The sequence below is a fragment of the Homarus americanus genome, unplaced genomic scaffold, assembly GCF_018991925.1.
Source record: "Homarus americanus isolate GMGI-L3 unplaced genomic scaffold, GMGI_Hamer_2.0 scaffold48840, whole genome shotgun sequence".
Lineage (NCBI taxonomy): Eukaryota > Metazoa > Arthropoda > Malacostraca > Decapoda > Nephropidae > Homarus > Homarus americanus.
In genome coordinates this window covers 44475-62763 of record NW_024721847.1, presented here as the reverse complement: position 1 = coordinate 62763, position 18289 = coordinate 44475, and the positions used below count along the sequence as shown (strand labels likewise).

General features: G+C 38.1%; 1 protein-coding gene across 6 annotated transcripts in view; it reads right to left on the bottom strand.

Annotated features, from left to right (window-relative positions):
* LOC121861869 (tigger transposable element-derived protein 1-like) overlaps positions 1-18289 on the bottom strand; it is a 65607-nt gene that overhangs the window by 20099 nt on the left and 27219 nt on the right. For 4 of the 6 annotated variants that reach the window (XM_042359768.1, XM_042359769.1, XM_042359766.1 and 1 more), the window contains exon 2: positions 1239-1466. The exons of 1 other annotated variant lie outside the window; for it this stretch is intronic. In XM_042359768.1, the coding sequence (XP_042215702.1) occupies positions 1239-1466 (228 nt within the window). Of the gene's footprint in view, positions 1-1238; positions 1467-9405; positions 12195-18289 lie in introns of those variants that run through there. One more of the 6 variants, XM_042359767.1, reaches the window with a different exon arrangement.

Below are 18289 nucleotides of genomic sequence, written 5' to 3'. Positions count from 1 at the left end.
AATTAGTTTCCTGTACTGCATATATTATTATGTTAAATAAATGTTAAAATGACTAATAATTTTAATATAAAACATGCATAAATATTAAAGAACATAACTTTCTTGATATTTACTCCATTGGAAATGAATGTAAACACAGAAGAGATTACTGAATTGGCAGACTAGTCCATCAGCTGATGCTCACACCAAAATGTGTTTTGGTAAGGATTTCGTTAATCAATTTTTGTTCGTTAACCGAATTGAAGATTCTTAAGGAAGGTAATTCGTTAAACGAATTGAAGATTCTTATGTAAGGTAATTCGTTAACCGAAATTTTGTTAACCGATCAGTTCGTTAACCGAGGGAACACTGTACAATACTGTATTTAATGAAAGGGATAATTGAGATACAGTACAGTGGTCCCTCGGTTAAAGAACACAATTCGTTCCAGAAGGTCATTCGTTAACCGAAACCATTGTTTCAATGGGATTTTGGGTAATTGGTTCCAGCTCACCAAAAATTACATACAAAGTAAAAATATATGCAGTAAAGTACACTTACTTTGAGGTGTGTATGTAGAAGGCTCCTGGTTGATGATGATGATGATGGGAATTAGAAGTGGGGGTGGAGGAGAAGGGAGAAGAGAAGGAAGTGGGAGTGGAAGAGAAATCACCCCATGCTTCATGCCGTCATTTCACCCATAAAATTTTAAGTTCACTCGGTGTAATTCAAGATTATTTTCTTTAAATCAACACTGCACTGCACTGCACTATATATTGGCAATATGTAAAATAAATTTCAGAATAACCAATAATTCTACTGTAAAAACATAAAAATAGTTTATGTCCATGAGTGTCAAAAGCAAGATGTTACCTCCTCTGACCAGATACAAACTGACGCCATGCTGGGTGAGTCAAGTGGCTGATTGGCGCACTAAAGACTAGTTTCCTGTACTGCAATTATGTTAAATATGTGCTAAAATTATTAAAAATTTTAATAAAAAACTTGGAAATTTTTTGAATTGTACAACCTTCTTGATATTTACCCCAATTTTAACGAATGTAAGCCCTAGAACCGATTTCTGTATTGGCGGACTAATCTCCCAGCTGGTGAGCAAGCCAAAGCATGACGAAACATTTTCATAAAAATTTCGTTAACCGAATTTAATATTCTTATGGAAGGTAATTCGTTAACCGAAATTTAGTTAGCTGAGGCGTTCGTTAACTGAGGGACCACTGTACAGGTAGTTTTAACCTCACCTGGTAGGACATGCTAGTACTTGTGGCAGCATTGGTTACCACATTTCCCAAATGTTCTTCAGCTGGCAGTTTTGATGCTGCTTCATCAACAGTCACATGTAACTTCTTGCTGAATGGTTCTGAAGACTGTGAGTAGAGTTGACCTGATTCCACATCACTTTGTTTCCTCTTGGAAGAAGGCAGTTCTCTTCTTGTTGGAATTTTCCGTTTCTTTGATTCCTTGCGTAACTGAAATAATATTTTCAAAATCATACTACAGGTACTGTAATGGACACAGGGTTGGATAAAATCATGATTTTTTTAAATAAAAAAATCGATTTATTTGATTTAAATCGGATCTTTTTTATTTAAATCGTTTTTTTTATTTATTTTTTACTAATTGCATTCAAATAGTATTTTTAAACCATAAAAACAGTATTTTTCAACCAAAGCTTATTCAGGAAAATAAATAAAAAATTGGCATTAAGATATTTATGCAGTAGATGTACCAATGGAATTTAACACAATAATATTCTTTTTGTAAAATAAAAGAAAACTGGTAACATATCTCACATTTGAGTGCACAAATCCAAACGTAATAATGAAATTTAACATAAATGCTCTTATAGGATTACAGTGTTTCAAAAATGAATAACTTAACTTCTTCAAGTCAACAGAATAATATTCCCATTTTGTAAACAAAATAATACTGGTAACAAGTTTATTTTCTTACATTTGTAGGATTATAGTGTAGGGTATTAAGAATTACCGGTAATAACTTCAAGTCAACACAATATTCTCATTCTGTAAACAACAAAAATAGTTCAAAACATTTAAATTAGCTTAGTTGAACATTGAAATGCTTATGTACTGTGACAAGCTTAGATGCCTTTTCCTGTCCGAGGTGATTTCTTACCTTTGAGTGTACAAATCCGTATGTGGAAAAATTTCTCTCAACCCCTGCTGATGATGCAACAGCTGTAAATAATTGCCTAGGAACATCCATTACATTTTCTGTCATATTATTGGCAAAATACTGCCACCAAGCAAGGGGTGAGAGAGATTTTACAACATCTTTACCAAAATAGACCTCTTTAAATGGTGCACTTCTTCCATGGAAGGACATTAATGTTGAAAGGAAATGTGGAAGAGACTCGCACACATACTGTTCTGCAATGTCTCGCTGCTCAGGAGTCAGATGTCTGCCCCGATACTTTGGATCTATCACATTAGCTAGAAAATGGGCAGGTGTCAATGCTACTTTGATTCTTTTTTCAAAATTATCCATATCCTTCTTATCTGTTAGATACTCCTTAATATCCGTTTTCAGTTTTACCCAGATTTCTACAGCATCACTTAATAGGGTATGTTCTCTCTGGACACAGTCCAATGCCACAGCAATAGGCTTAAGTCTCTCTAAATAGTCTTCTGCAGTTCTTTTTAATGCCTTATCATTAACCTTCCTTTCAATTTTCTTATCAATGTCTTCACTATTTTCTTTGCACACTTTGACAAGGGTCTCCCAGTTCTTTAAATAAGATTCAATAGAATCTGTCACTGTGTTCCATCGTGTGTCTGATGGCATTACTAGCATTGTTCCTCCTGCTCTTCTATACAAAGAACCTGGGATGTGATGATTTCTGAAGTACTTAATGATTTCAGTAATGTGCTCCTTAATGTTCTTGATTTGCAGGTCTTGTGAAAGCAAATTTAACAGGTGTGCAGAGCAACCATATGTTATAATGGATTTATCTTGTCCGAATTCACTTCTCATGTTTGCCAATATTAGCAACATTATCTGTTACACAGCTTCTTACTGTGCATCCAAATTTGTCTTCACACTTTTTTGTAGCACATTCAGCTAATTTCAACAGATATTCAGCTGTGTGTCTTGATTCTGTGTCTATAGAGTCAACAAGATAAATACGGTTGTCCGCTGTTAAAGTTATACATACTATAGGCTCATTATGGACATTACTCCATCCATCCATGGCCATGCAAACTGTTTTCCTACTGAGTTCTTCTGAATAATTCTTAATCACTGAATCGTAGGCTTGATCCAAAAGAGACCCTCCAATTTGATGTCTATTAGGTGGAACATATCCTGGTCTTAGCATTTTAATCATCTTGATAAACTCTTCGTGCTCCACTGTTCGGAAGGGTGAATTTGTTGCATATATATAATTAGCAACTTGCTGAGCCAAATTGACTTTTTCAGACTTAGTAGTTTTTATCACAAAACCAGTTATGCTTCTTTGGTCCATAGAACTATCCCTCTTGTCTCTCTTAAATGGTGAGGGAGAAGGAGCATCTGATATATCTTTAACTAGAGATGATGATGAAGCTTTTGAAAGTGAGGTGCTTGGATGAGGTGATAATGTCTCTGAAGAAGTGGTTGGCTGTGGTTTGTCAGGTGCCTCATCAGTATCTGAAGATGAATAAAATAATAAATACCACTTATATGAAGTATGTGTGCAGTTTGACTGTATATAATACACTCTGGCACTGACACTTTCTATCACTCATTTATCTATCACTTTCACACTTTCTCACATATGCTCTTTATTGCTCCTGTGTAATTTATTTTATACAGTAATAGCAACATTATCTATTTCATTGTTGCAATGTAAAGTTGTGAACTACAAATTGTTTGTTATAAATGGCTATGGCCTATGAGAAGCCAACAAATTGTTTTTAATTAACAATATGACTGAGCTGGACTCTAACCCTTTACTCCCTGGGTGTTTCACCACCTTCACAGCCCTTAAACCACTGGAGGTGGTGAAACACCCAGGGTTAGAGTCCAGCTCAGTCATGATGTTTATTAAATACATACCGGTATTGTTTGTCTACTCTAAGTCTTTTAGGATGGTAAATGAGAATATGAAAACAATTCAAATATCCATTTATTTCTCTTTTCGTGTAATGGAGAGAGAAATGTCAAGGATGAATAGCTACCGTATGTCCTTGGGAGGAAGGAGGGGAGGATATGTCCAGAGGGTTGACATCATACAGTATAGTGTAGTGCATAATTTTACAATTTTTAATCTTCCATGCCCATTTTAACAACATATGCAACTATACACTCTTCTTGTTCCAAAATTATGTAATTTAACTAAATTTTTCCACCACCACCATAATACTGCCAATCACATCTTCACAGGGTCCATGCCAATAAGCATCAATGATAACTCCCAACGTAAAGGTAGAATTAATGATACTCTCCTTGGAGGGAAGAAAAGGCCCGTTCTTTATGTAAATCATAAAATTTTTAGTGCATTACATTATTTAACAGATTCAGAATTTTCTAGGAGTCTTATCAAGGAAAAAAAATCAGTAACTATTCTTGTTAATGATACTAAATTACTGTCAAAGGAAACTTGGGAAATAAGAACATAAGAACATAAGAATGGAGGAAACTGCAGCGGGCCTATTGGCCCATACTGGGCAGTCCCGTTTACACCCAACCCCTATTGCTCATATAAGCATCCAACCTATGTTTGAAGCTATTCAGCGTATTCGAGTTAATGATGATACTTGGTAACTTGTTCCATTCATCCACTACTCTGTTTCCAAACCAGTGTTTACCTATTTCACGCCGAAATCTAAATTTGTCTAATTTAAAACCATTGTTACGAGCTCGCTCCTGGTTGGATAGTTTAGCCCTGCCTTCCACTTAAACACCTCTATCAGGTCGCCCCGCGCTCTACGTCTCTCGAGGGAGTGCAAATTAAGATGCTTTAACCTGTCTCTATACTCAAGGTTCCTAATGCCCGGGATTAGTCTTGTCATTCTCCTCTGATTTCTTTCCAAGGATTCTATATCCATTCTGTAATACGGTGACCAGAACTGAACTGCGTAATCCAGGTGTGGTCTCACAAGAGCAAGATACAGTTTTAGGATGACCTTGCTAGTCTTGTAACTAACACTCCTTTGTATGAACCCAAGTACTTTATTAGCCTTGTTACGAACAAAAACACATTGTTTGCTTGGCTTAAGGTTCCTACTTATCATTACTCCTAAATCTCTCTCGCAGTTGGATTTCTCTATGGCATAGTTGTTCATCTGGTATCTGGTTTCCCTGTTTACATCTCCTATACTGAGTACTTTACATTTGTCCACGTTGAATTTCATCTAACATTTTTCAGACCATTCGAAAAATTTGTTTAGATCTTCCTGTAGTTTTGCGGAGTCCTCGTCAGATTTAATAACACGTCCTATTTTAGTGTCATCAGCAAATTTGCTTATGTTGCTGTCTATGCTGATATCTATGTCGTTTATGTATATAATAAATAATAATGGTCCAAGTACTGAGCCATGGAGAACTCCACTTGTGACGTTGCTCCAATGGGGCTTAGTGCCAGTAATACTCACTCGCTGTTTCCTGTCCTGTAACCACGCCCTAATCCATTTAAGGATATTACCTTTGATGCCATGTGCTTCTACCTTTCTAATTAGTCTTTCATGGGGGACTCAGTCGAAGGCTTTGCTCAAGTCGAGATATACCACATCATAATTGTGCCCCTCGTCCACCGATTCGAGAACTGATGAAAAGAATGTTAATAGATTAGTTAGACATGAACGTCCGCTTGTGAAGCCATGCTGAGAATCATTGGTCAATCGGTGCTTCTCCAGGTGATTTCGAATAGTTTGAAATGATTGCTTCCAGTAATTTGCCTACTTTTGATGTTAGACTGATTGGGCGGTAGTTAGAGGATAGTGATCTATCCCCCTTCTTGAAAATCGGTATTACATTCGCTATCCTCCAGGATTCTGGTACTACACCTGTTTTTAAGGACATGTTAAACAACTTTGCTAAGGGCATACTAAGCTCTTCCTTACATTCCTTTAATACTCTGGCAAATATCTCATCGGGACCAGGTGACTTATTAGGCTTTAGTTTGTCTATTTGCTTACTAACATCGCTACTAGTCACTACTATCTCGCTTAATTTGTTTTCTTCACTATCTCTGAATAGAGTCGGTGCCTCGGGTATCATGTTTAAATTTTCGGTGGTGAAAACTGTCGAAAAATATTTATTCAAATTACTGCTCATTTCTCTGTCGTTATCAGTGAGCTCGCCGGTATCTGACCGTATTGGTCCAATCTTTTCTCGTGTTTTAGTTTGATACATTTGGTAGAATCCTTTGGGGTTTGTCTTTGCCTCCCTTGCTATCCTTACCTCATTATTCCTCTTGGCTTTCCTTATCTCGGTTTTAACCCGACTGGCCAATACCCTATAATAATCCCAGAGGTAAATTTCGCCACGATTTATCCTTCTACCTATAGGCTTCCTTTGGCCAATGATGTTCTTTAAATAACTATTTATCCACTTAGGGTCATTGTTGTCTGATCCCGAATTTTTGTATGGTATGTTCTGCCTTTGTGCATTAAGTAACTCATTATCTAAATTGGATAAGAATGTAATATGTATGCAATACCATAAGGTTTTGTTGATGAAAACTGTAACCATAAAGTTTCGTGAAAGAATACTACCTTGAAAAAGAAAAAGATACACTACAGTAATATTAAGATATTGTGCTGACATACTGTAATCTGTAACCATAAGGTTTTGCTGATGAATACTACCTTGAAAAAGAGAAAGAGACAATAATATTAAGATACTGCAGCCTACTCTGCAATCACAAGGTTTTACCAGTGAAAAAATATCAACAACAGTACAGTGCTGTATTTTTAAAAACTCACCTCCTTCAGATAGTGTGCTGGTCTGCTTTTGGCAGATCTCCATGTGCTTCTTCATTCTGCTTACAATACCCTGAATTTCTTGATTGCACTTCTTACATTTGGCTCTGAAACCTTTGCCCTTAGGAATTCTGTCAAAATAATACCATAGTGGGTCCTTTTTCCTCCCACTTGCTGCTATTCGTCCATATAATTTTAAAATACAAAGGAATACATAACAGTGCATAAATCAGAGGTGACAGCTTGTATGAAGTCTGGGAGTGGGAGTGCAGCTGACTCAGTGGGAGCTTAGATATGAGCTTCTGCTAGAGTATGAGATACCAACTATTGTATCTATTTTTGTTGCAATGTTTCGTTTAGATTAATTTAATCACAATCATAACCTATTACTCTTTAATTATACCAGTCAATATTAGTTATTGACAAACCAATGAGTGATTAATATACGTACTGGGTATAAGAAAATATATTAGTGATTTGCCATTAGGCAACTGCCTGTACTGACAGGATCAGTAAAGGAAAGACCAAAACATACATGCATGATCCAACTACCAGTACTGTATTAAGAATACTTTCACCACTCTCTAAAATTAATATAATTATTGAAATTATGATCAGAAATAATATTTATGTTGTTTAAAAAGAACATACTAAGTGATAAAAATAGAATATCTGAATATGTATAGCCTAGTGCCTACAGCCTGTTCACTCTAGCTTTGCAAACATTTACAGCCCCTTGCTCCTTATTGACTGATATATAATGACGGGAGAAGAGAATACTACAGTTCTTCTGAATTTCAATAGTATTTATTATCTTAGTTAACAATATATTTCATGTAAATATATACATTAATAATGAGACCTTATATGATATGATTAAAGTTTTGCAAAACTGGAGAGAACAGACTATAGTACAGTAAATAATTATGTAAATCCAAATAATGTTATTGGCCTGCTGCATTGCATATACTTTTCAATCATGTGGAATAAAAAGAGAAAACAGTTATTAGTAAAAAAATCATTTTGATTTAAATCATGATTTTTACTCAGGTACAACATTGATATTTATGAAACTGACAAACCTAACACACATTAATGTTCTTCATAGCCCTTCCCACTACTGGGTCTTACTCTCAAAATCAATGGTATAAGTCAATAAAAAAAGTGAAATATGCAGGAATATGTCACTTTTATTAAAAAACGTGGAGGACCCAGTACAGTACTGTATAGGCTATACCTGTACCAATGCAATTCTTAACATGCCATCCATACATTCTTGTACAGTATACGTATAGCGTAAAAAACAAATGTCAAGTATGCAATCACCAACTACACTATTACTCACATCTTAAGGGTTTCTGTGCATCAGTAAATTGATAATTGATGCCACTATTACATAACTATATAATCAACCCTTGCACCTGCATACACAAACCCCTGCTCGCTGGAAATATGTCGACGACTCCACCATTGGGATCAGCGTCAACAATTCTGCTCCCGACTATACCGCCCTTCAGGATTTATTGAACAGTCTCCAAAACTAGGCCACCAACAACCACGTCACCATTAACCATACCAAGACCATGGTTATGCACATCAACCTCTCCTCCAACATTGTCCCACCCCCTTTCATTACTTTAGGTCCGAACACACTCCAGGTTGTAGATTCCACTAAGCTCCTCGGCGTCACCAAAGACAACAAACTAAATTGGAAACCACACGTTAGTGAAGTTGTCAAATCCTCCAGTTTCCGTCTCCACCTCCTCCGCCGACTCAAGTCCCTGCACCCGAGCTCCTCAGTGTTTACTCAACATTCATACTTCCCAAGCTCACCGATGCCTCCCCTACCTGGTCTTCCTCCCTAAATGCCACACAACGTAAACACCTAGAAAAAGTGCAAAAGAGGGCATGCAAGATTATTCTCTCCCCTTCCTACTCCACATATCAAGAAGCACTCAACACACTGACCCTTTCGACTCTCACTGACCATCACCACGACCTCACCTGCAAATTTACTAAGAAGCTTCTGCACCATCCTCGACACCGGCTCCTACTACCACCTGAGATCCCTAGCCCGAGAATTGCTGTTCGACACCACAACCGCATCCAGCCCATACGTGCACGAACTGATCGCTATAAGAACAGCCCAGTCCCAACCATTGTAAAAATTATCAATAACTTGTAATAAACCAGTGTATTCACTCCCAGTAAATGCTACTTCTTGCACTGTCACTATGTTGAAATGAACTGTAGTTTGAGCTTTTCCCCATCAAGTTATCATATATCTTATTTGTATCACGTATGTTATTTGTATATTATTTGTAAATCGAAACCCATTCCCCAATTATGTAACTATATTTTCAGCCTTCTGGCTGCCAAGCTCTTTCAATAAACTGTTAATTATTTTATTATTATTATTATTATTATTATTATTATTATTATTATTATTATTATTATTATTATTATGTACCTATACTGTACTAACCTGGTCAGGGGTGTATTGTGCTGGTATAGGGTCAGGGTGAGCTTCAGTTGGTCCATTACCACCAACAAAATGTTTGCTACAAATGTTTGTCAACTTGTTTACTTTTTCAACTGTAAAGTTTTCACGGCCACAAGCACGAATCCATCTTTTACACTTATCGGCTTCTTCCTCTGGGCCGGGAAATGGTATCCACTTCACGTTTTTCATGTGTTTTCTGTGTGCATACCGTGAGTCACTATTGCACACACCATAGCAGCAGTGTTTCGTCGCGCCACGTGACACTAAATCAACATCAGCCATGTATGCAAATCACTAATACTGTATTCACTAATTTATTCCTCTTGTTTATGCTGTAAGCCTCTGGATATGTAATGTGTGTCCTGTTCCGACACAGCCATACACAGCCTCATCTATGGTTTTAAATGTGATCTTTGAAAAGTTCTGTTTTGAGAGTTTAACACTGCTTGTAGTATGACTGATGCTATATGGTTTCTGAATGACTTTCACTGGAACTATTTATTCAAGTTTATCAATAATTTCTATTTTTATCTGAATTGGCTCATTGTTCTCTGGCAGTCTTCATCACCTTTTTCCAAATGTGTGAAGTATAACAAACCAACTAATGATCTGATTCTTGTTGACTTTTGACAATATTTAAGACTGTGGCATTAAATAAATTATAAAAGATGACATATACTGTACTAACCAAATAAAACTTAAATTAAGAAATATCATTAATACATTAAACTTGCAACTTATGCATATTTTTCTTATGCTGTTTCAACTACAGTATACGCGGATTGCCCCAGGGGTTAGGTAACAATTTCCAATTTCAAGCTCAAAATTTTCAAAGTGGGTCACAAGCCCTCCAAATGCTCCACCCCTCAATCCCACCTCTCTCTATCTCAGCTGCCTCTTGTGTGTGTCAATTTAGTGCACTTAAACCCCTCTCATACTCGTTCATAATGCCCAAACACAAGCCAACCTCTGCCCGTCCTCCAGTGAAGAAACAACACTCTGTGATGACCTTAGAAGAAAAGGTGGCTGTTTTAGACTTAATGAAAGGTGGGATGTCGGTCGCTGCTGTGGCACGGACGGAACGAATAAAGCGAGAGTTCCATTAAGATTTGGGAGTAGGAAATTCGTGAAGCCGTGTCTACAAGGGCCTCATTAACTGTTAAGGTGACGAGCCAGGTTAGAGATGTAACTCTAGTGAAGGTGGAGAAGGCATTAAACATCTGGGTGGAGGGTATGAACCAGAAACGTGTCCCCATCGACGGCAACATGCTCAGGCAGAAGGCACCGAGTCTTTATGAACAGTTTAAATCTGAGGTTCCTCAGGGCGAAGCATCCACCAGCTCCGAGAAGAATTTTAAAGTCAGTGCAGGTTGGCTCAACAGTGTCAGAAAGCATTTCAACATGAAAAATATTAGAATCACTGTCGAATCGGCGGACGAGGCAGCTGCAAGGGTGTTCCCAGAAGAACTCAAGAAATTGATGGAGGAAAATGGATATCTTCCAGAGCAGGTCTTTAACGCTGACAAAACAGATTTGTTTTGGAAGAAAATGCCAACCAGAACCTACATTTCCAAGTCAAAGAAGCAGGCCCCAGGGTTCAAGGCTGCAAAGGACCACGTCAACCTTCTACTATGTGGCAATGCAGCAGGGCATATGATCAAGCCAGGATTGATTTATAGGTCTGCCTGGGTGACAGCAACGCTTTTCCTTGAGTGATTCCACAAATGTTTTATCCCCGAGGTAAATAGCTATCTAGAGAAGCTGAGCCTGCCTTTCAAGGTGTTGCTGATTGCTGACAATGCACCAGGCCGCCCGGATGCCATAAAATTCGCATACAATGACGTCGAGGTAGTGTTCCTGCCACCCAACACTACCTCCAGTCTCTCGATCAGGGCGTGATTCAGTGCTTTAAGGCAGCGTACACACGCCTCACCTTCGTCTGCATTCGCAATGCCATGGAGGACGGCACCAACAAGTGTTATGGTATGCTGGAAGGATTTCAACATTGCCAATTGCATCACTTTTGTGAAGGAGGCCGTGGGTGCACTGAAACCAGTCTGTTAATTCGTGTTGGCGGGCACTGTAGAGCGACTGTGTGCATGACTTCAAAGGATTCCCTACGATCGACACTGAAGTTAAGCACATTGTGAAGGTGGCCAGAGCTGTAGGCGGTGATGGGTTTGAAGACATGGTTGAGCAGGAAATAAAGGAGTTAGTTGAAGGGCACAAGGAAACTTTGACTGATACTGAGTTGGAGGAAATAGTGAGAGCGGACGAAGAAGATTCCGGTGGTGATGATGAAGAACAAGAAGAGCCAGCATGTTGGGATATACAGAAGTTTAGTGAAGTGTTTCAGGTGACTGAGCACTTGAAAAACTTAAGTGTCTGAGTATGACCCCTCTATGGAGTGCAGCAACAACTTCACACAAGATCTTACAGCCTGATGGCTCAGTATAAGAATATGTTCCAGCAGCTTAAGAAACAACAATGACAGCTTCCATCACCATGTCCTTTAAGAAAACCTCAGCATCAACATCATCAGCAGATCAGCCAACAGCCTAAACTTCTCACAGTGACCTTGAGCTGCCCACATCCTCCCTGCATCGTTACCTGAGCTTGATGACCCCCCCTCCCAATGGTAACGCTGGAAGGGGATGAATAATCTCAAAACAACAACACATGTCTGTCTACATAAAGTCTGTGTTCTATTAATGCTGTTATGCACTTGTTACAGATGTTGATATTACATTACAGTAGTGATTTATGAGTTCTAGTGTATATATACGTATATACAATACAGTCTCTCCTCGACTTACGGCGGGGTTACGACCAGGTCATAAGTCAAAAAGGCGAAAATAATACACAGAAATTCTAAAATGTGTCTCTCTTTTTCTTCTCAGCACCAAGAGAACTCTCACTTTTAAGCTTGCCAGCCATTTTAAAGGGAATTACAAACAAAAATTTTGTCGGCACATAGTGCGATCACTAACGTCAGGACTCGAAAATACGTAACATGAAAAATATTTTATACGACCATGGCCATCATATGTCCGGGTTGTCGTAAGTCGAGGAGAGGCCGTATAGTGATTTAGGGGACTTTTAGGAGTGTTTCTGACTTTATGTGTGTGTATTATCATTAACTGGGGGTATAATTATGTGATTAAACAACACAGTACACAATATTCTAAGTTTAAGTTTGATATACGGTTACGGTAATAATTTTTTATAAACACCACTGACACGAAAGCTGCCTCACAGACATAGAAGCTTTCAAATTGTATCACAATCTTGATTGTATGATTTTTAACAGCTGAATGTCAACTTGATAAATAACCCAAAACATTGATATGTCATCATAGATGGCAGGGCAAAGGTGGGTAGAGCGGTACCGCTCTTGCCTCGCAAGCGAGATGTCACGGGTTCGATTCCCGGGCCGGTGGAAGTTGTTCGGACACACTTCCTAGCCCCCCTTGGTCCCTGTTCACCTAGCAGCAAAGTAGGTACCTGCTGTAAGTCGTAAGTTGCAAATTCGTATTCAGGGACAAGTTGTTGGAACTTCCAAAAACTTGCTTAGACATAAACCATTGACTCTTCAGGCTTCTACACCCTTAACTCATAAGACATAAGGCAAGCATGAACTTAGCGTGCTTCCCTGTTGGGCATTGTAAACGCTTCTGCGCTTCACCTTACACAAGGATGTAGGGGAGTGCCCAATAAAAAAAATAAAAATAAATAAATAAGAATAAAAAAAATCATAGATAGCAAAATTGATCCTTGCCTCGTTGTCAGCCTGTAATTTGGTTATTTCGAGGGCAAAAGAGCCACACCGTTTTGCATTTGTCTTGAACAGAAACTGAACAAAATCCAAAGATTCAGTAAACAACTCAGGGAATCTATCATTGAAATTTGTTGCCATTGTTTGCTGCATAGACTGGCATCGGTGTTCGCCTTCCCTGGACTGACACAAGGAGAGTAACTGCATTATTCCCTTACCATAATTTATTGTCCCGACTTAACAAGACAGCACCGGTTGGCCACGTTCTTCAGTCCTTGACACCTGGACTATGAGCTGTATGGGACCCCATTGACCCCAAGATCTCCATGTCTGGGATGGAAGGGTGAGTGGGGGAAAGCTATTGATTTGCACCAGAAATGGAGGTGAAATTCATTCATAACACATCAAAAACAGTCAGAAAAACAGTTTCAACTTCGATTTCATATAGTGGCAACAAATGAAAATTCACCAAATCTCTGGCTCCTGCAACTTTGTTTGTCTACTCTGCAAACTTGATCACTTTAAGCTTGAACTTATAAAAAATACGTAGTGGATATTCTGCTGTGACCGGCTTAGTTCCCACTAATGCTATTTTACTGCGAGTGTGCTCTGATTTACTAAGTACTCTCTGTTTAATACGACGGGGGGGTCCGCTACCCCAGTTAGGAAGTTAGGTTAAGGTAGGTTTCTCTGGTTGGTTAAGTCAGGTTCTATTAGGTTCTAGTAAAAGTTGCCTCTTACAATGATAAGAACATCTGTGGAAACAATGAACAAAACTGAACAACTCCTGGTGGTGGTGCTCTCAGTCATAAGTCAGGTCAGGTTTTCAAAGGCTTGTCTGGTGTTCTTTGTAGTATTTGACCTCACACTTTCCCTCTACTGCCCACTTTAAACAACCAATATTGTTGGTAATTGGGGAAGTCTTAGCCGTTCCAATATTAAAAAAATATAAATTTGCGGAGGAAACACAATAGAATATAGTATAGTTTTTCCTCCCTATATAAAGAGAAATATGAAATTCTCTGTTCAACCAAAAACAAATATTTCCCTCTATTTTTGTTAGGAGTTTCCATGCACAACAGAAATATGGTCAGGCATGTGTATAGCTACACAACGATCGGCTCAACGCTAAATAAATGCCAACTGCCGCCAGTCACGGTCAAATATAGTTCTCGCGTTAATCGCCGATAATGGACGATTAGCCAATCAGGGCGCACTCGTGGTAAAATAGCGGGTAATTATTGACAACTGACCCGCGGCCGATTTTTCATAGAATATGATCATAAATATGCCGCAACTTCAGTGTGTTTTATTGTGGACACTGTTGTAATTTGTGCAAATGTGTTAAAAAGTAGTTACTTCTAAATTAAACCTAACCTTAGTTGATATGAAAAACAGGCAGAAGCATTGTTAGAAGACCTCACCTCACCAACCTACTTAACTTAACCTTACCCAACTCTTAGCTGTAGGGGAGGGGTGGGGGGGGGGACCCCCCCGGTATATTCAACAGAAAGAACTTACCTGTACTATGATATGGTGTGATTTGATTTTTTTGTGGAGGTGTGAACAGCCGTCTATACCAAACGGCTCATAAACATACATTGAGCATCGGAGTCAATGTGGCCAATTTGTTTTTCCAGTGTCTTTTGGTGTGATTCAATCAAATTTGACCTTCCCTTCCCTCCAACAACCTTGGGGGAATCTGAGCCAACTTAGGCAAAGATTGGCTCGGATTTTTTAATTTTAGGAAGTTATGAATTACCAAGGTAACAAATTCCGAGTGAATCCATGTAAGGTAAATATTTAACAGCTGCCAACATCTAATTGACTTTTTATGTTTTTATTGTGTAAATCATTGTGTAAATCATTGTGTTAAATACAAATATCACCTTCATTGCCACCGGAAATGAGCAAAAGTTAAGAGATTGAAAAAAATAAATAAATAAAAGTGGGAGGTCAAACTTTGGAAAAACCTCACAAACCTAACCTAACCCCTCGTGTGTAAGAAGGTTATCATAAGTAAGAGACACAGGAGGGTAGAGTGAGGAAGTGTCCGTCTCTTGCCACAGTACCATGCAGGGTGATCTACACGGTACTCACACTCTGAATAACATCTTGAACATTTAACAGATGAAACAAGAACACCGTCAGCCCTAAAAATGTCAATGACTGCTGCTTCATTGGCCAAAATGAGCTGAATAATGCGGCAGCCAGTCAATGTGCATCCACCTCACACAGACGCCATCTTCCAACTGCCCGGGAATCGAGACTTGTGTTGATTAGTGCACGAATATTACGTCACATTGGCACACACGCTGATTGGCACGCACGACTATGACTTCACATCAACAGTGACACTGATTGGCCAAATATTATAAAATAAGTTAAAATAACTAAAAAAAATATAAATTTCCAACAAAAACATACACTTAATTATTTATTTTCTCTATCTCCCCATATAGGACTCAATATTCATAAAGGGTGGCAACTACTAAATATTAACTCCAAGTAATCTAAAGGTGACACTAACATGAATATCTACTTTAGATACACCTCCTCCCCGACTTACGACCTGCTTCAATCGTACCAAAATTTTGTCAAATTGTATATTTTCGAGTCCCAACATCAGTACACAGACAAAATTTTATGTAATTCACTTTAAAATGGCTGGCAAGCTTAAAAGTGAGAGTTTAGTGGAGCTGAGAAGAAAAAGAGACACCCATTTTAGATTTTCTATATACCGTACGTATTATTTAAGCATTTTTGACTTACAACCATTTCGACTTATGACCTGGATTTGGGTCCCTAACCCAGGTGTAAGTCGGGGAGGAGCTGTATTATTTAATGCACTGTCACTTCGTGTTTGTGAAAATTTGTGAGGCTGGATCAAGTCACCCCACATCACGAGACAGTCCACCTCAGAGAGCATGCCCCACAGCCAAAACAGACTCACGAACACATGCCTAAGTAACTCGTGGCCATAGACTGTTGTAAAATCATGAAAAAAATTTAAAATTCATTTCCGATACTATAATTCATTTCTGACTGGTTGAAATGGGGTTAGAAATACTGTACTCCAAATAAGGAAATCTAAAGGTTGAGCCTGGTTAGAACTGTCGGCCCTGTATTGTCCAAAACTGCAGTTTTATACCCATCCTAGGATGAGACATCACTGCCACAATACCAAACGAAGCATTTGCACAAGAAATCATTATTATATCAGAACTCACTAATGAAGATATATACTAAGAAATTAAACATCAAAATAAACAACTCGTCAGCAGGTCAGTCATCATTATTAACCAAATAGCGTTAGTAGGAAGTTTCAGGTCATGACAAGATATCCACTGCCTAAATATGGGTTTTCTAGAACCATGTTTAACTACAGCAGGTGAGAAAGAAGGACAGTGGTACATGTTAACAGCTACACAACAAAAGATATGGTAATTATTTGTTTTAGCACACCCTCAATTTTTTTCACAAGATGGGAAATGCATCATTTAAAAAAAAAAAAACCGCAATTCATCCTTGATCAAAAAGGCTACTTTCCATCAAAAACGAAGGTGAGATCAGAACAAAATACATCGGAAACCAAACATCTAGACCCTTAACTTTCACTAAATTAACCTACCTTAACCTACTCTAACCCCTGGCAGTGTGACACACCTCACGGCTCCAGACAGCTCGTGGTGGGACAAGAAATGGAAGGTAGAGATTTATTGATCTAATTTCTTAGGCGTTCCTCACTTGTGTGGATTTTCTGAAAGATACAAGTTTCCAAGAGGCTTTAAGGGTTGAGGTATGTGTATATGAGGTAGAAATTATCTAAAAGTAAGTGTTTCTATGTGATTTGAAGATGAGCTAAACCAAATAATAACCAAAGATATCTTGGTTAAGATTCAGGGTTAATACTACTCCATTGCCTGTCCGCATGTTCCCGCCATGTTTACCTGAGGCTAAACTCCTCACTAAATCACTTGTCTCGTCCTTTCCTCCTCCTCCTTGTAGGTTAGGTTAGATAGGTTGGTTGGTTGGTTGTTTTTGTGTTTTTTGGTGTTTTCCTCAAATCTGGCCGGTAATATTGCAGTAAACAGCAACCACAGAACTCGGAAAATTCACTATACAGTCGGCCCTTAACATACGCGGGGGTTACGTAACAGAGATACCCGTGGATGTTAAAAATCCGCGTATATGTGCCCCCCCCCCATGTCCATATTTACCGTATATACCTGTGTGTAGTTCAAGTTTTTAAGACCAAATTATTTGGCAAAAAATTGGGGGTCGACCTCTAAATGGGTAATAGTTTCGTTAGGTTGAAAAATATTTACCAGTAACTACCAGTAAACAATGGAAACGATGCACCAACGCACCACCAGCTGTGAGTGTCGGTACAGTTGCCAGGGCAGATCTCTTGCGTCATCATAGCTAGCCCAAAGTAGCCAAATCCATGGTATGGTAGCACAGGACCATGTAAAACATAATGTATTCTTTTATTAAAGTTTATTTATAGATACTGTACATAAATTTTTGTTCATTACATTTGAAACATCAATCTTTGTTAATTAAATTTGAAACAAAAGAAAACTACGATACCGTATTTTCATTAAAATATTACATCACAAGTATATTTTACCTTAACTGTGACTGAATGAATATAGGTATTCTCAGAAATAAATATGGAAATATAATATTTTTGCTGGAATGACGTACATATTACAGTGGAAAGTGGGATAAAATCATGACGAAAACAATGACTTTCGCTTTCTTTCGTTATTCAAAAGATTTTACCGTAATCTCTTTTCGAATGATTTTCAGTTAAAAAACTGTTGTATTACAATAATATTCTATCCTAATTCACTTGTGATGCAACAGTTTTTTAACTGAAAACCATTCGAAAAGAAAATCTTTTGAACGAAAGAAAGCGAAAGTCATTGTACGTCGTATTTTCAGCAAAATATTACATTTCCATATTCTCAGAAATAAATAGTAGTTTTGCTGAAACGTAATGCATTTCAATGTAAATTAGGATAAACTACATGAAAACAAAAGACTTTACCTAACCTTCCGATGTTCAAGATATGTTACTCGTTT